The 19,375-nt window shown below is 42.1% G+C and overlaps 1 protein-coding gene across 8 annotated transcripts in view; it reads right to left on the reverse strand.

Moving 5' to 3' along the window:
* The window catches only part of LOC145261031 (uncharacterized), a 233,596-nt gene that overhangs the window by 23,798 nt on the left and 190,423 nt on the right, over nt 1-19,375 (reverse strand). For 6 of the 8 annotated variants that reach the window (XM_080119170.1, XM_080119173.1, XM_080119172.1 and 3 more), the window contains 3 exons: nt 17,960-18,147; nt 17,353-17,547; nt 938-13,707 (listed from right to left, as the gene is read on the reverse strand). In XM_080119170.1, the coding sequence (XP_079975296.1) occupies nt 938-13,707; nt 17,353-17,547; nt 17,960-18,147 (13,153 nt within the window). The remainder of the gene's footprint in view (nt 1-937; nt 13,708-17,352; nt 17,548-17,959; nt 18,148-19,375) is intronic. The other 2 variants (XM_080119176.1, XM_080119174.1) reach the window with 1 other exon arrangement.

Below are 19,375 nucleotides of genomic sequence, written 5' to 3' on the forward strand. Positions count from 1 at the left end.
CAAAAGAGGAAAGAGAAAGAGACAAGAGAGAAAGAGACAAGAGACAAGAGAGAAAGAGACAAGAGACAAGAGAGAAAGAGACAAGAGACAAGAGAGAAAGAGACAAAAGAGAGAGAGACAAAAGAGAGAGAGAGAGAGAGACAAAAGAGAGAGAGAGAGAGAGAGACAAAAGAGAGAGAGAGACAAAAGAGAGAGAGAGAGACAAAAGAGAGAGAGAGAGACAAAAGAGAGAGAGAGAGACAAAAGAGAGAGAGAGAGACAGACAAAAGAGAGAGAGAGAGACAGACAAAAGAGAGAGAGAGAGAGAGACAGACAAAAGAGAGAGAGAGAGAGAGAGACAGACAAAAGAGAGAGAGAGAGAGAGAGACAGACAAAAGAGAGAGAGAGAGAGAGAGACAGACAAAAGAGAGAGAGAGAGAGAGACAGACAAAAGAGAGAGAGAGAGAGAGACAGACAAAAGAGAGAGAGAGAGACAGACAAAAGAGAGAGAGAGACAGACAAGAGAGAGAGAGAGAGACAGACAAGAGAGAGAGAGAGAGACAGACAAGAGAGAGAGAGAGACAGACAAGAGAGAGAGAGAGAGACAGACAAGAGAGAGAGAGAGACAGACAAGAGAGAGAGAGAGACGAACACAAGAGAGAGAGACGAACACAAGAGAGAAAGATGAAAGCGAGAGAGAAAGACAAAAGAGAGAGAGACGAAACGAGAGAGAGAGAGAGAGAGACGAAAGCGAGAGAGAGAAAAGAAAGAGTAAGACAGAAACAAGAGAAAGAAATTTACTTCAATTTGTTTCGTTCACTTAATTCATCCTCAAATTTTGAAAAACTAAAATGAAAAAACAGGGAATATGGTGCTTTCAACACAATAACAAACGAACAAATACTGAAAATTTTGTGTTAATTTTGTAAATCAAAAAAGTATATACTAGCGAACTTACCTGCTGATATTGGTGCATTCAATGCCGCTGCAATTGAACTCCGGTTATGCGAAGGCATTACCCCCTGAGGGCTATTTAAAGCATTCAATATAAGTTCACTGTTGCGACTGCGGCTTCGAGATTGTCGTGGCCGTCCAGCCGAAGCATCAACATACGTAGTCTTGTTGAGAAGAAGCGCTGCTGTTGACACGTTTTCCATTGGCTGGATGACACCCGGCCCAGAAATCATAGTGACGTCACCATCAGAATCTCGTCGCGATTTGGAGTGAGTGACAGGCTCCACGTTATCAACATTAAATGTCTGCACCTGACTGCTCGGGTGAGTCTCCGACGATAAAAGTTCAAAGACAGTTGTAGTATTGCTAGATGTAGCGGGAGTGCTAGAAGCTGTCGTTGTCGTCATAGTGGAAGTTACCATGGAGGTTTTAATAGCTGTGGTCGGGATAACTGTGGTCGTTTCTGTAGCTGGAGATACCGATGGGGTACTGACCACAGTGACGGTCGTCTTGGTTGCAGATTGGGATAGTGATGGAGTCAAGGTTTGGGTCACAGGAGTCAAACACACTTCAGACACACTGGTGTCAGTTGTAAGATTAGTGCTCTCGGTATCTTTGTTCTCGGTCTCCTCGGTGGATAACGATTGATTCCTCGTTTCTGACGGCACTTCAACTGGAGGAGGAGGAAGAGGAGCAAGATTTTTGTCCTCTTCTAGATTCCTTTCATTTGTTGTCGCAGGTCGAGGTGAAGTTATTTTTACTTCAGGTGTGGGTGCTGGTACTTGGGGTTCTGCAATTACAGGCGCAACCGGGGCAACTGCAGCAACCACTGTAACATTTGCACCCTTCCGTTTCCGCCCTTTCCCACGCCGGGTAACAATTACTGATTCAACAGCTGGCTGGGCAGGAGGAGGAGGAGGAGGTGGCGGCGGCGGCGGTGGCGAAGATACCGATATTGGCGTTGATTTCTTGGAGTCTGGCATTTCTTCTTCATTACCAGAAGACAAAACGTGGGAATCATTTTCAACGGGTTCTGGTCGCAGAGTGACCTTCAATGAAGGTTTCTCCTCCTTTTTGGAGGAACGCGTGACCAGGGGCAGTTTCTCCAATTTCACAACAGGAGAGCCAACTTCCGTCGTCTTGGGTGAGGAGGATGCAGCAGCAGCGCCGGCATTCATATTAGTCGTCGTTGCTGGAACGGCAGCCACCTGAGCCTGAGACTGTGTCTGCTGTCTTGTTGCTTTCGGAGATCGCGTTTTTGGTGAGGACATTCGGGTACGTGGAGAAGTTGTTCGAGGTAGGATGCCAGAATCCATCACCTTGTAATTCGGTTTCCGTCCCCGCCGTGAACGCTGGTACTCCACTTGATTTTCGAGCTTGGTACTTTCGTCTATGTCCAAGGACGGAACGGCATTGCTTTTCTGTGACTCGGCCATGGCAGCCTTGTGGGTGGTGGGCGTTGCAGCCTCGCTAAGCGCTGGCTCCAGCTTGGTGCTGAGATGGTCATCTTTCGCAAGTCGCTCAGGACGCTGCACAGCACGAACCGTCTCTAATTTTGGCGTACCCATGGCCTCGTCATCATCATCGTCGTCAAAATCAAATACATCCTTTGCTTTCTGGAACGTTTTTTCAGCTGCATCTTCAGCTGCAGCTGGCGGAGGAACCTCCGCAGGTTCTTCAGCTGGTGGTCCCCTTCGGAGGGTAAATCCTCGGGTACGACCCCGTCGATTTGTTTCCCTCTGAAAACGTATAGGAGGAATTTCAACCTTCTTCTCTTTGGGTTTGTCTTCGACAACTGGTTGCGATACAGAAGTGTCAACCGATGTGGCTTCCACCTTCTGTTTTGAAGCTTCTGAGACTGATTCCTCCCCGGTAGTAGCAGCAGCAGCAAGAACTTGCTTCTCCTCCTCGTATTTAGAAGCCCGGGTGCGTCGTCCACTTCCCGTAGTAGGTGGAGCTTGCGCGTTCGAGGTTGCCATACTAGCGGCAGCTGCACTAGTTTTGCTGCGATTTCGCTTTGGATATTCCCGTATCGGGACCGGTACCACCGATTTCTTTGTTTCTAACTCTGAAACAGGTAAAGTCGTTTTGTTTTCAAGGTTCTTCTCCACCTGGATTTCCGTAGAGGGAATTTCAGCCAAAGGCTCTTCGGTATGAGGAACTGGGTCTGGAAACTCTGCCTTGATAAGGTCAGCCACAGCAAGGGCTGTTATGTCCGTAACTTTTCTTCCATCTTCTTCCACCTTGTTAACAGTGTCCTGGGTTGCAGGGGCGTTAACCGCAGAAGCTGGAGTGGCAGTCCATACAGTCTTGAGGTCTTCCAAGGGTTTCTCCGTAACGTCACTAAGGGAGGATACAGCCGCTTGTTTGCGACTGTTCCTACGAAGACGACGTTTCCTGCCCTTTGGTTTTTCCTCTTCCAGCTTCAGGGGCTTCTCGATCGTCTCGACCTTGTACTGCTCCTCTCGATCTTTGTCCCCTTCGATCTTCTCTTTCTTAAGGACAATCGACAAAGATGTTGGTTCATCCTTTATGAGCGCCACCATATCATCAGCTTCGTCGTCATCCTTCTCATGGGAAGAAGATTCCGATTCGAGTTTCAGATTTTTGTCTTTCAAATCGCTCGGCTTCTCCTCGGCAGCTGAATCATCATCAAGCTCTTCCTTTGCTTTCAAGGCATACTTAGAAATTGTTAAATTCTTCTTTTCCGTAGACGGACTGTGAACATCCTGCTTAGAAATCTCCAGGGATGTATCTTTGTTGATTGGTTCGGCCTCCATCTTGATACTGCTTATCACCACGTGCTGATTGAGAAGTTTTGATTCGCTCGAACGGGGATAGAGCGTGGGTATCACGTCATACTCGTCCTCAAATTGGTAGCAATCAAACGGACTGGTTTTCTCCAGTGGTGGGCTTTTCAGTTCAAAGTTCTGTAAAGTTGACAAAACCTCCGGAGAACCAGCACTACTGTCTCGTAACAAAGAACGGGAAAAGATCCCATCTTTTTTCTTGTTCGTATCTCGTCGTGACGTCCGGCATTTCCTTTCTTTTCTCTCCCGATGCCTCCCTTTACGACTTGATCGTCGTTGGTTAGGAGCTACCAGTTCTTCATAATCAACACTGGGATTTATTCCAACGCCAGAAATAGCGGATTCGCTCCAGGCCTCGACGGAGGTCTTGAAATTCTCCTGGTTTGCTTGGACGATTCCTGTATCCGTACATTCGTACGGATCTTCTCCGTCTTCCTCTTTCAGCTTATCCATCGATCTATTCTCTTCGGAGCCAGATTTTATTAGGTTTTCCTTTGGTTCCTTGTAAAAGTCATCCTTTTTGGAAGCAGGATCGTTTAACTCAACGTCCGTCTTTCGCAGGCTCTCTTGCAGCATCTCAATAGCTTTCAGAGTTTCCAGATCCATGTTATTAGGTGAAGGGGTTGCTTCTCGACTCTGGGACGGCTCTTTTAATTCCTTAGCACACGCCTCCAGAGCGGTTTCAATTTCGCAGCTACTGCCTGGCCGATTATCTGGAACTGGGCTAATCTTACCAGAAAATGAAACCTCGAGATCTTCCAAAATTTGGTAATTTTCTTGAGGATCTAATATAGTTTCCTGACTGTCTTCGTCCTTTGACACCTCGACTTCGGAGTTTGATATTATCGAAGTTGCGGTAACAGTTTCGTCGTCCTCATTTTCTTTTATTCCGTAACACGTTTTGTTTTCTTCCTCCTCTTCTTCCTCGTAAGGTTCCGTCTTTTTGATATCGTCTTCATCTTTCTCAGGGAGTTTGTCAAGTGACGTCTCATCTCGATCGGTATTTTCATCTATTTCGTCTTCATCGATCCTGAGTGCACCTTCGTCACTGCTCTCACAGTCGTCTGACAACTTTGATGACATCAAGAGATCTTTATTGCTGTCCAACATTCCGAACCCTAAAACCGATTCCATCTTGTCGGGGGTCGAGCCGCTGTGATTGGTCAGTTCATAATTATCAACAAGATTCTGCTTGACCAACATACCAAAATTGCTAAGGTCTGGTTTTAACGCTGGGTCACTGAGAAGTTCCCTTTCTTCAGGCTCAACTTCATCATCCCTATCTGCTCCTTCGGCTGACTCCTTTTCTTTAGAGTCGATGGCTTCTTGGCTCTTTTCGGGGTCAGCGGTGGCAGAATCTTCGAGTTTGCTTTCTGGTGTGCACAGAGTCTCTTTCTCTGCATCTTTTTCAATATGTTCTGTTGAGTTTTCGTCATAGACACACATATCGCTTGTATCAATAACAAGTTTATCTTCCTGGTCATCAGGATCTGTATAATTACTCTCCTTTATCTCAAATGGATCCGCAGCAATGTTATCATTGCCTGTTGCCAACTCAACAGAGGGTTTCAAATCCATTTCCTTTGCCCACGTAAAGGTAACATTCTTACCTTTATTGCGGCGTTTGCCCTGACCAGATTTATGCTTTCCGCATTTGGAACGGCTTTTGTTAGACTTTGAATCCAAATCCTTGACAGAATCAAAATAATATTTCTTGTCTTCGTTAGCAAACCAATCTTGAAACCGCGACAGTTTCTCCGTACTCTTCTTGCCGCCGTCAAAATTCGAAAAATGTTCGTCGGCTTTCTTGTTGTCATGGAGATCGTGAATCTTATGATCGGGCTTTTTAGAATCTAAGAATTCGCTGATTTCGAATTTATCTTCTTCATCAAAGTCATAGACGTCCCCATCAGCTTTATCTATCGGCTGCTGGGGATGATGCAGATCGGAAATTCGTCCACGGGGTTTGCAGATTTTGTCATCGAAAATCTTGTCCTCCGTAGAATTAGCTTCTTCAAGATTGTAGACTTTCTTGTTGAGTTTCTTGAAGATTGTTTCAAATTTAGTCGCTGGTTCCAAGCTGTAATACTCCTCCCCAATCTTCTCACATATTTTCTTTGTCACGTTAGAATTGTAAATTTTGTCAGTCTTTCGAGATGGTACCATGAAGACTTTCTTGTAGTTAAGCTGTCTGGATTTATTATCTCCCTTATCGAGATAAGTAGTACTGTACATTTCTTCCGTTGTATCATCAAAGTCATATATATGATCAACATTTCGATTGGCGTCCGTGTTGCTGTTAGCTTTGTTAAGAAGTTCATCTACATGTAGTGTGGCATAACTACTTTTAACTGTTAACTCGTCATCTTTCTGAACTTCGGGAAGAGTTTCGACAGTTTTATCCGAAACGTTGTCTGGCAGCATATGATAGTTAAACATTCCGATTACTTTGTCAGACGTTTCTGTTAATTTTTCAAAACTGTTTGCATTTTGCTCTCCGCATCCTTCTTTCTTTACATCATCATCATCGACCGTTGCCTCACACGATTCGTCGATGGGGTCTTTCCCGGTTTCTGAGACTTCAGGAGACTCAGATTCTTCTTCAACTTTTGCCATTTCCTCTTTTTCAACAACTAAATTGGCATCCGGAGATTTCTTTGCAAGCTCCTTGCCATCTTCCAAGTCCTCTTCAGCTTCGGATGAATGCGTATCGAGGGTTTTCAAAACACCAAATACATCTGATTCAGTATCTTCTTGCTCCTTTAACGGATTATAAGGACTATCCGACCCTTTTGTATCCAATGGATCAGGACTTGCAACTTGAAGATCTTCGGATGTTTCTTTCGGACAACTTATATCATCGGATTGATCTTCAATCTTGGATGTTTCTGTCTGCTCAGTGTTCTCTTCCTCCTCCTCCGGCTGCTGCTGCACATCTTCGACTGACAAGAGAAACCCGGTTGGAGACTCTTCTTCCTCATCTCCATCCTCACCAATACTCTTTGGGAAATCAGAATCCAAAGTCTCTTCGACAACCTTTTTAACTTTGTCAGAGTCGTAGATTTTTTCAAATTTCTTAAAATGCTCCGAATCGGTTAATTCCTCCGTGATATTTTCAGATTTATCAAAATCATAGACATCATCCTGAAGACTTTCGTATTTTTCTATATTAGGATTATCTTCAACCAGGGAGTCCATATTCTGTTTATTGAGCACCTCATTTTCAGCATTATCATCTTCATCTTCTTTCTCTTCCTCTTCTACCACTTCTTCAGCCTCCAGCTCTTCTGTCGACCGCTCTTCAACTTTTGTCAGAAGCGTGTCTGCGGACGGCAAGAACTCTTTGTCACTCTCTTCTTTAAGAGACTCTTCCAAAAAGTCGTTGCGAGTCATGTCCTTGACATTCTCCTCCTCCTCACACGATGAGATGCGTGTGAGGCAGTCCAAATGACTAGCTTCTTCAACGGACATTTCAGGTTCCCGTTGTTGCGGCTCTTCTGGTAGATCCTCCGACGATTCAGTTCTTATGTCCTCACTTGGTTCGTCTTTCGTTGAACCAGAGACAAGAAAAGAATTGAGACTTGCAGGCTGGAATGATTTTGCGCGACCTTCCACTCCGCCTTCTTCCTCCTCCTCCTCTTCGTTGTTATCTTCATCTTGCGTTACTTCCGGCTGCTCGTTTAGGAAAACGTCATCGAGCATCGAGATTTTCACAACATTCTTTTTCGAACTTTTCTTCGACTTCGCGTCATGTTTTTTCTTCTCTTTCTTCTTCTTCTTTTTGCTCTTGTTCGATTTCGAAGACATGTCAGCAGGTTCGTCCTCTGTATCGGCATGATGGTTCTCCTCGGACTCCTTGGGTGGAACCTCGCTCAGACTTATCGGCAGGAAGAGTTTATCAGACAAACTCTCAACTGGACCTACGCCTTCGAGTTTCACAGGGAAGTCGTCTTTCAGAGACTGATGCCGAACAAAAGGTTTGGGTTCGTCTTCATCGACATTAGCAACGGGTGTCGAGCTGACATCAACATCAGAGATATTTTCATCTTCATCTTCGTCCACTGTGGATGCTGTCGCCACAGACAGTTTATGTTTGTGAATTGGAGGATAATCTTCCTTAGGAGACTCTTCGTGAGATATGTCCATGTACAAACTGTCCGATAAGATGTTAACCACTTGAGAACCTTGTGAATCTGCATCAGGCATTTCCGCAATGTCGTTAAACACGGGCGATGATTTTGGTAAAAGTTTCTTTTCTTCCTTTGACGACCTGTCACCGGATTTTTTGCTTTTCTTTTTGTCTTTTTCACTTTTCTTTTTCTTTTCTTTACTCGACTTTTTGCGGACAGGTTTGTCCATCGCTTCCATCAACCGATCGCCCTGACTGTCCTTCTTGGAATCTGTAGAGTTGTTCTGCTGCTCGTGCAGCAGGGCCGACGCTGCAACCAATTTCTGCTTCGTCAATTTAGTAGAGATCTTTTTATATTCCTTCTCTTCGATGTCACTGTCGGAGGAAAGCTCTAAAACAGCTTTCGACTTCTTGTGCATCGGCCGGGTCTTAGGAGACGATTTCTTTAGTTCTCTCTTGGAGGGTGTCGGTATAAATGGCGGAGGATCCTCTTCAGAGGAAGAACTCTCAATTACATTGCGCTTTTTTTTCTTGTTTGTTGTTTCGTCTTTTTCCTCTGTCAGAGTCTCCTTCTTGGAGGCCACAAACGAAGTACTCGTGCTGCTTTCGTCATCTGTATTTTGAACACTGCTCTCCGTCTCATCACTCCGACTCGGCTTGCTGCCTCGTTTTTTACGCGTGTTTTTAAGCTGATTAAGTTTCTTGCGCATGTCTTCCATGTCTTTGTCTTTATTACTGCACGAGCGTCTCTTCACCTTGTCGTACATCGACACGTACGGACCAAAGGCATCGAGACAGAATTCACTCTTCTTTTCGTCTCCGCATTTTTCCTTTTCGGATTTCTCCTTATCAGATTTGTCAGTCTTTTCTGTACTTTCGGATGACTTGTCAGATTTTTCAGACCGATCGGATTTGTCCGACCGATCCCTATCCGATCGGTCTGGTTTCTCTCTGTCTGGTTTTTCCTTTTCGGATTTATCTGGTTTCTCTGGTTTATCTTTGTCTGGTTTCTCTTGCTTGTCCTTGTCTGGTTTCTCCTTTTCGGGCTTTTCTTTATCCGACTTCCCTTTATCCTGCTTCTCTTTCTCAGCTTTGTCCTTTTCCTTCTCGGATTTCTCCTTATCCGACTTATCCTTTTCAACTTTATCTGATTTTTCCTTCTCGGTCTTGTCAGATTTCTCTTTGTCAATCTTATCCTTTTCCAACTTCTCTTTATCGGACTTCTCCGTCTTTTCTAACTTATCTTTATTTTCAGTCTTGTTATCTTTATCGGGTTTATCAACTTTTTCCGCTTTTTTCTCCGTCCGTTCAGCTTTGTCTACTTTGTCCTTTTCGCTCTTCTTACGATCCAAACTGCTTTTGATACTGTCTCTGCGCGACCGGTCCGAAGAACTGCGGTTGCTTTTGTCGGATTTGTGGTGAGGCTTACTCGTTTTTAAGCCCTCTGTCTCTGGCTTTAAAGGGTCATATTTGTGGTGCGATTTGCTGCTCGTTTTTCCTTCAGCGTCCCCTTTCTCACATTCATGCTTGTGGTGGGATTTACTCGTTTTACAACTTTCAATTTCCATCTTGTCCAATTCGCTTTTACCACATTTATTCTCGGATATTTCGGACTCCATTTTTTCTGGGACCTCCACCACAGGTTTTGAGTGGGATTTCCCAGACAACTTTGGTCCTTCTGCATCGACTTTATCATTTTCAACCTTGTGGTGAGACTTCTTCACCTTGCAAGGTTCCACCTCGCTTTTTTCTTGCTCTGTTTTGTGATGCTGCGTTTTATTATTCTTTGTTAAAACTTCCACATCAGGTGATGGTTGTTGCTGTTGCTGCTGCTGCTGCTCTAAACGATGATGCGATTTGGTAGACTTAACTTCCGAACATTTAACAATGTCTGTTTTTTCCTCTACCTTCTCTTCTTCAGATTTGCGATGAGACTTGGAGACTTTTAATAGGTTATCAGATTCTACTTTTTCATGGCCAGCTCGGCCATTCTTGGAAGTATCGGCATCAGTTTTATCCTCAGACTTGCTTTTCGATCGTCCGTCAGTCTTTGATTTTAATTTGTCTTTTTTATGCGACTCTTTCACCTCCCCCTCCTTCGAGGCGCTTCTTTCCTTGCTGTCCGAACTCTTACGGCTCCGATCCTTCTTTTCACTCCTGTCATGCTTCCGTTCGGAATGGCTGTTTTTCACTTTAGCCTTCTCTTCCAAATCACAGACTGGCTCCTTGCCGATCGATTTGCATTTCTCGGCGCCTTTATCAGCGTCTTTCAAGCTCTTTGAATCTTTCTTTGGAGCTGACATTTCCATTGTTCTCTTTTCGGCATCCCTTTTCTCAACCTCAACGGCGGTTTCCTTCTTCTCGTTTTTTTCACGACTTGGTGTCTTAGCCAGTTTCTTCTCAGGTGACTTGCTCGGCTTGATGGGCAGAACACCGGGTACCTTCTTCTCGCTTTCTTCTTTGGGTTTTGTAGACTCGCCGTGCTTGACTTTCTTGCGAGGCTGCTGTATCGACTCCTCTTTGGTCGTTTCCGCCTTGTCGGAGTTGTTGCTTTTTGGAATTTCCTGAGGCTTCATCACAAGAGAAAAAGACTTGGATTCAGTTTTCATTATCTTGTTCCTGGGGGAATCTAAATCATCGCAAGATTTCCTCTTTCCCAGGCAGGAACCAGATGATGTGGACGGCATAGATAGTGGACCAGGGAGGAGAAGTTCACTCTTCTCTTTTGGATCAACTTCGTTCTTGATTGTTATTTCATCTACTTTGAGATCTTTCTTCGGAGACATCCAACCAGCAACTTCATTCTTGCCAATTAATAAAGGGGCAAGTTCCTTCTTTGTGGAAGGTTCCGCTTGCTCCTGACAGGGACTAACCACGGAAGCATGCGCGCAGATAAGTGAAGTATCCGCCGGCTGCCGTACGGGTGTCAAACTGATGTCTGGAAGAGCTGACGATGACGGAGAAGGTACCGTCTGGGGTAGCTCTTCAGTTTTCACAGATATTTCTGTTGCGGCAGGGCTGGGCGGAGTTTTCTTTAACACCGAACCGGGTGCTGCCACATCTATGAGAGGTTTCGTAGGGGAGCTCATGGTCGGCGTTGAGGTCCCCCAAAACTGCGGAATAGAAGGGGCAGTCGACAAGCTTATCACAGGGTGCTGCTGTTGTGGTTGCTGCTGGTACAGATTGGGGGTAAAAGGCTGAAACGGGGACGTAATGTTACAAGCGGAACCAAACGGACCAAATGGCATGAGGGGGCTGATATTCTGGGCTATCGTCGGGGGCATTTCCTTTGCAGCTGCTTTCGTACGAATATTCATCTTAGGCGGGGAGTCTTCGATATTTATGTTAATCTCCTTCGGTTTGTACTTCTCGTTGATCTGTTCTAACCGTTTTGAATCTTGATCGAATATACTTGACCGGGAAAGCAACGATTTGACAATATCAGATGGCTCACTCCGCAGATTTGAGGTCAGCATGCTTCCGCCAGGCAGAGGCGTTTCTTTCTTTTTTATTTTGAACTTCCCATACAAGCCTGGTGTAGACGTATCGACAGGCCGTGGAACAGGAGTCATGTTGAGCTTTTTATCCAACTGTCGGATTTTCTCATCTAGAGATGAACAGCTAAGTTCGCTCAGACTGTCCGATAAGTTATCGTCACCGTCGTCGGGGTTCGGTAAGAGAGGCTTGATTCCACTTGAACTGGCAGCTAAGTCCTTGCTCAGCTGATCTTCATCCTTTTGTTCGTGTAACCTGTTAAGTCCAGATTCGAGGAGGTTAGAATTAGCTGTATCGTGCGACACGTCCGATACGGAACCAGCAGGTGACATTGCTGGCGACTGGGATTTGCTACTGCATTGTGGGGAGAAACAGGGAGAACGAGCCTTAGGCCCGACAGGCAATAGAGGTGGCGAAGGACATGGAAGTGGAGACGCGACGGGTGATGCATTGTGCTTCAATGCAAAACGCGGTAATGGTAAAGAAAGTGGCTCCTCTTTTTTCGTTTCATGTCGAGGATCGTGAACAATGTCCTCAGATGAGAGTTCCTTTTTGATAATCTTTGTACCCGTCTCCATTCCCTCCTTCGAGGTCATATGGACCATTTTATACTCCCTCGATTCCTTGTGAGACCCAGACTCAGAAATCTCCCGACTTAATTCTGAATGTCTTGACTGCTCCTTAAACCGACTTATAACAGCCGACAGTTCGTCTTTGCTCTCTCGGCTCGTACGATGCATGATTGGTTCTTCAACCTCAAGAGGTTTCGGATGATCTTTCTCCTCGTCACTACTGATCATTCCACTTTTCTTCATGCGGTAGAACCTGCCACCACGGACACCAGACGTAGGGTCATCATCGAGTTTCTTCTTCCGTTTTGGTTTAAATGCAGTGGGGATAGCTTTCGGAGATGTTATAGCAATATCATCCTCCCCTCCCTCGCTGTCCATGCCATCAAGCATTACAACTTTTTCTACGCTCTTCTTCGGTTTCGATAACAAACTTGATTCTCCTTGAGTCTGTTCTAACAGGCGCCGAGCTTCCATCTGTTTTCGGAAACTCTGCGAGGGTTCCAATTTTCGCTTTTCATTTCCATGGAGTTCGCTCAAACTGTGCCGTATACTGCTGCAGAGAGGATCTTCTGTCCGGACTTTCCTGGGCAGAAATCGTCCGTGTCCATCTTCTCGTAGATCCTCGTGAGTGGATAAAGATTCATTATCACTTCCGGTGTCTTCGAGTTGTTTTAATTTCTCAAGAAGAAGCCGCTTCTCCCGATGCAAATGGCCAAGATCAGTCTCGGCAAAGGAACCGGGATCCGAATCATCATGACCACTGGAATGACTTGACGTACCAAGCGGCTTGTCTAAAAGCTTGCGTCTGTTTAAGCGGTTTTTATCGTGGTGGAGTTCATCTCCTTTCTTTAACAGGATCTGATGTCGGTCTTGGAGAGCAGATTCCAGCAGTCGATTGCTAGCTGGAACCTGCGACTTGTGCAAACGTCCTGCCAGTACTACATCGTGCTTGCCGTCATCAAACTCCCGACTTTTCTTACGGGAAATTGCTGTTTCTCCTTTCATGAAAGACATAGCTGGAGTACCCAGACATTTCATACTGTAAACCTTTTCGTGATCCGACGACCTCAAGCCTTCAATTTTGTCATCTGTTCTGCAAATTTTCTTCAACTCTCCCGATCGATCGTATTCATCGAAGCGAGATGCAGGACTGATTGGTCGGATTTTAGAATATATTGGGGGTTCTTCTTCTGTTGGTGTAGGAGGGGTTTGTGGTGTGTGTGGGGAGCGTGGTCGGAACACCGAATCTTTCCGCCTCTCCCTGAGAGGCGTTCGGCTTCTGCTGCGACTCGGACTTTCTGTCCGACTTCCGCTTTTACTTCTACTCTTGCTTCTCCGCCGCACCGGTGAGTGTCTGTAGGAAAACTCTATGGTAGGGCTATGGTCTCGAGACGATTGCTTTAAGCGAGTCTCGCTCCGACTGGAGTATTTTATTTTTGCTGGGGTGGTGTGACGATCCGTGAGGTCCAGCGTGTGATGATCCACCCAGTTGTCGTCCTGCTCATTGTCACTGACCTGACTGTCGCTACTATAGTAATCATATCTGTCTTTGGTAAAAACTTCCTCATAACGACTGCCCCGCGTCGACTCTTTGTCTGCATTTGAATGCCTGTCTTCCCGATACGGACTATGGTATCGTCTTGGCGGTGTGACGTTGCCTCTCTCACGGCGCTCGCGCTGACTGTAGCCGTATTCTCTTAGTTCCTGCTCATAAGAATCTTCCTCGGCATAAGGAGGAGCACTTCCTTGACTGTATTCATCAATATGTCTGAGGAGAGAAAGAAAAAAAGAAAATGGTTAGCTGAAAGTAAACAACAGATATTCGCAATAAGTCAAAAACAAAACGTATTAATAAATCAGTGTTGTATAATGGTCATGTTATCTCTATTCATATAAAGTCAAGTACGTTTATATGTTTATATATCTCTATGTGCACGATTCATTCCTAAACTAATTAACTGATCATTACAAAATTTGGACCACATATATTTTTTCTGTGAAGTCTGATTAAATTATTAGATCGTTAACACAACTCGGTAATCCAAACATGTGAAACCAAGCAGATAAAAAAAAAAAAAAGTAATAAAAACTATATATATATATATATATATATATATATATATATATATATATATATATATTATTTGTTTTTGCGAAATGTTTTGAATGAACTATGAATTATTTCATGAAAGTGCATTTTTACCTAAATGCAAGTTGGGAATAATTCCCCCTTTAACCAATTTGCTCCCCCCATATGGGGAGCGGCATATATATTGTTTTTAAAATATAATTATCCACTGAAATGTGTTTCGTTGTCTACGACTCCTCAGCCACTCTGATGAGTAGTAGACGACGAAACACGTGTCAGTGGATAATTATATATATATAAACAAATGAAAAAAGTCTATAATCCAAATTTCATGGTGATCATCTTAAAATTTATTCCTTTAATTATGTTGACATTTACAATTCTTGTAATTACAGAAATGACGTAATAAAAGATAAAATAAAAATTGCAACTTCTCTTCCAATTTTCAGATTTTGTAATCATACCCAAATGTATTTCCTTTTAGGGGATTGATAGTTGCTATTTCTTCTGATGAGTAAAGGGCAAAACAGATTCATTAATTGATTTAATTAAATCAATGATTTTGTGCTACAAAACAGTTGCTGTCAAGAATTGTAAATGTCAAGGTAATTAAAGAAATAAATTGTAAGATGGTCAACATCATGAAATTTAGAATATAGACCTTTGTCATTTGTTTGTTATATGCTCTGTAATTACATTGAGCTTCATAAATTAAAGATTAGTATATATAAAAAAATAGGTGAAATATAATTGAAAAAACAATCATATTTCTACGGAAATATATATATATATATATATATATATATATATATATATTTCAGAAGCATTTTTCATACCTGTTAGATAAAACAATTCTTGGTTTTCTGATCCATTCTTTCGAATTGGCGAACCAATGATCTAATGTTCTGTTTGAGTGTAAACATTAACTCCCATTTCTGCAAACATTTTCGACTCACAAATCTCATCATACCCAAATTAAGCTCAACACGAAGAGGCTGAGGGTATACTTATATGCTTTTGAAATGGTTTTAATAGACATTCCCAATAAATGCACCAATTTTAATTTTGAAACGTGTCACATGCAGGATAAGACTCACGAGATTAAAAAACATTTGCAGAATCAGACACAAAAAAATATCCGAAATGTCAATTTCTTCTTAAGGCTGAGTATAAGCCTTCAATAGTAAACATTTTCTAGAATAAAAATCATATAATGAATTTTAATAAAAATTCGAATAAGGATTCTAGATACAAGGTTTAATATTATCATATTTTGATTTTAAAAGTGGTGCAAAACCGTTTTGTTCAGGAATTTAATGTTACCCATCCTGGGATGGGTATTTCTATAAAGATTTATTCAGAAATGCTTGGTTTCCGGGTCAAAGGCCATAGAAACAAATATTCAACATTATAATAAACATCGAACACGTAAAGCGTATGTGTGTATGATAATGCACTGTTATTTTTAGACTTGCGACAGATCAACACAACATTCACATGGCAGGATCTCCAAATGTCGGCCATTCTTATTTCAAGTGACAGAATACAACCAAATAAAGGTTTGGTTTATGGTATATCAACCACCTCTGGATTATTTAATGTCAAATAATGTTGTCAAATGCAATTTTACGTGTAAGTTAATAATGTTATATTCTTTGAAAACATTCCTCTTCGGCATTAGTAAATATTTATCGTCTTTTACCATCTATTTGAAAATAAAATAAAAAGGTTTTGATTTTTTTTTTAAGAATTAGATTGAGTGCTAAAATAATTAAGAACGCATAGAATCGCAGAAGATAGGAACTCGTGATTTCTGGAAAAGTTAGAATAGTGTTAAGTAATCCCTTTTTTTCGTGATAGAAGATTACTTACACCTGAGAATATTCCGTACCTCTACAAGGCCACCCTTCGCCCATGCATGGAGTATGGTTGTCACAATTGAGCTGCTGCATCTACCGCTAGTCTCTCCTTCTTAGATAAAGTCCAAAAAAGAGTCTCCAATCTAATATATCCCACTTTGTCAACTAAGCTCCAACCCCTGTCCCATCGCAACAATATTGCATCTCTGTGTCTGTTTTACAAATATTTTAATGGAATGCGCTCTGATGAACTCATTACACTTTTGCCCATGGATATACACATGCCTGCCAAATTCGCTTAGAAGAAAAATCACACCCCTTCAGTGTTGAGGTCCTTAAATACTAGAAAGCTTTCTATTCTAATAACTTCTTTCCTCGAACAGCTGGACTTTGGAATTCTTCCCTTCCTGCTACCTGCTTCCCTAACTGTAGTGATATACAAAAGTTTGAATGTAATGTAAACCAACATCTTGTTAATCTTTCTTAGGCATGGTCCCAAATAGTAGCCCTTTACATCCAAGTGCTGATATGTCTTGTTTAGGGTGAACATAAGTATAAAAAAAAAAAAAAAAAAAAAAAAAAAATTACGGTTGGGAATAAACTCATAGATACTAAGGCCCAACATGATCAGTTGATTCATCAGAATGGGCGTCTCCAACTACCAGTCTACTTAAAGTAAGGGCTAAAATGGAGCCTGGAAAGTCACGTGACCTTTTATGCAACTAGTCCATGGACTGCTCAGCCACCAGGATCATATTCTAAAACATCATGGGTTGATATACACTGACTACAGGTGGTTATACTTTTTAAGATTTTTTTTTTTTTGTACCCCTTTACACTGAGTTGCAATCAGAAAATTTGTGGCCCCTGCTGATGGGACAACCCAATACAGGATACACAAAAAGCAAGCAGAGAAATAAATGGACTCCAAAAGAAAATTATACTCCTAGTAATGGTGTGCTTTTACTGTGAATCTTTTAGAGATGATGGAGGGGATTTGAGTCCATAGATTAGAGCTCAGCCGAGCACCTATGATGAAAATAACGATAGGATAGAGAGAGATTTTCTGTGAGAAAGAGTCTGTAGAAAAGAGAAGAGACCATTCCCACTAGATTTCAAAGTCAGTTTTGTATTCTGTTGAAGGCAGAAAACGGTGCTTTGAACAGCATCTTCAAGAGTATTCCATTTCAGGACAACGAAAACGGCTGTAGTGCCGCAAAACTGCTGCTTGCAGATTAGAAACCAATTTCACAAATCTGGTCCTTTGGTTAAAAATGAACACATCCCAGGAAAACAACGTTGGCGCCAACGCATGATTGGTAACTTGTAAATTAATTGGAATTGAAGCCAAGCCAATTATCGTCTTTTTGTAAACGAAACAAAAAGATGAAGAGAGAATTGTCTAATGGAAAAGACCCGTGATGGTCCTCACTCTCTCTCCCCACCCGAATCGGTTTCTATTCACCTTTGCCTCTGGGTTGCAGAGAATTCTTCAGTGTAAGAATTTTCAGAAAAATGTCTTCCTCTATAAGAGGATCCTTGCCTGGTTGAAGAGGCTTGAAAGTTGGCTGCCCGACTGCGTTTTGTAGTACTGAATTGAGGCGGCGTCAGTCCAACCCGTGCAGGTGTCGTAACTGGAGTAACGGTGCCAGTCTCGTATCTGAAAAAAAGCAAAAAAGAAAATGGCATCCTGATTAAAAAAGACTAGAAGAGATCTCATTTGCATGGTAAGGGTTTGGTTGTTTTATTTTATGGCATAGAAACCCTTTTGGGATTATTTAATGCTGAATCAGGTCATTTTTTTGTAAAAATATTTATGCTTCAACTTCGTTATATCTTCAAATATTTATTCAATATGTTTGGTTTGGTGGTTTTGTAGAGGAAGAGTGTTGTTTTTGTTTTTAACTTTGTAGAACATGATTGAAAAGGGAGAAAATCAATCAATAACATCAATGTTTGGTGCATTTTAGGGTAGGAAGCCAGTATCTTCAGCCAGCCTGATCCGGCAGCACTAGTGTGTGGGGAAGGGGACATGCACACCTGCCATGCAAAAATAATAAAAATATGGTTACCTGGCACTGTCTTCTTTGTAAGCAGACGGGGTCGCAGGAGAATCGTAATATTGTTCGAAATTGGCTCCCCTATTGTGCCGGTAGAGGCGCCCTCCTCGTTCATCAGGTCGTTCTCCAGGTTGAAGTTGACCCGTCCGCTCCATTTTCTCAAAGAAAGCCGTTTGACAATCTCGACTCGCAAAATCAATCTGCAAAAGGAGACAGAAAGAAAAAAGAAAAATATTTTATCATTTTTATTCTGTTGCAATGAATATTGATTTGAGTTTCAGATGTAAATACAAGCAAAAATTGCTCATTTGCTTACACAAGATTGATTAAAAAAAAAATTTAATTTCATTATGAATTAATTAAAAAATGGATATATGTTATCTATTATAACTAACATAATCTGCAGTAATTCCCGTTTGTTTGTTTTTGTTAATTCAAATTTTATAAAAATGAAATTTAAGAATTTTAGATAAGTAAAAAAAATAAATAAATAAATAAATAAAATAAAAACAAAAAATGCTTTCGAAATCCATACACACATCAAACCCGCATGAGAGCTCCACAGATTAAAAGATAGTCGACAACAATGGTGGTTTATAAAAATCTTAAACTAAAACAAACCCAACAATATTTTAGCCTAGGTAACTCCTTCTCCTGGCTTGAAATCTAATGTACCATGTTGATCTGAAATTAATAGGCATCCATCGATCAAGGTCAACCATGGGGGATGCTGCATCCTTTGGATGCTAACCTAAGCAGTGCGATATGGAGGACAGGCCATTATCCACGTAGCATATCCCTCTCTCCATATTGCTGATGAACAGCAAAGCAGTTACAGTTTGGCACCAACGCAATCGCTATAATATTATAAATATTAAGCCCTAATTAAAGACTCAAGCAAGGATTTCTTTCTGCCCAACAGAGCTAAAAAGTATGTAATGGATAATTATACATATAAAAATAAAAAAATTAAATATTAAATTTGCAGTAAATAATATGAAAAGACTTTCATTCCGGTGGTCTTAATGTATATCGTCTCCAATACTTTAAAGTGATAAGTTCAGGGAGACCAGCTCAAAACAGAAAAAGAATCCATATTAAACCTGGAGGCCAATTCCAGGTTATTGCTATTTGGATTCTTCCAACTACTGTTTTCATCTTGAGTTTAATTTTCACAACGTTTCGATTGATGTAGCCTCTGATAATCATTAGGTGTATCTTGTCGAACTCGGAAATCTTTGTCGACTCAGCAATCAGCACAGAATTTCAGGCAGAACCCTTTAATTAATGCCTTCAATTGTTAGCCATGATTGGGCAGAAGTCCTAAGTAATTCGCAATCTATAAAGGACCGAGGCTACATTGACTGAAACAGTGTGAAAATCACTCAAGATGAGAACAGCAGTCCGAGAATCCAAATAAGAATAATC

This window comes from Euprymna scolopes, chromosome 37 (genome assembly GCF_053919585.1).
Source record: "Euprymna scolopes isolate OS-2025 chromosome 37, ASM5391958v1, whole genome shotgun sequence".
Classification (NCBI taxonomy): domain Eukaryota; kingdom Metazoa; phylum Mollusca; class Cephalopoda; order Sepiida; family Sepiolidae; genus Euprymna; species Euprymna scolopes.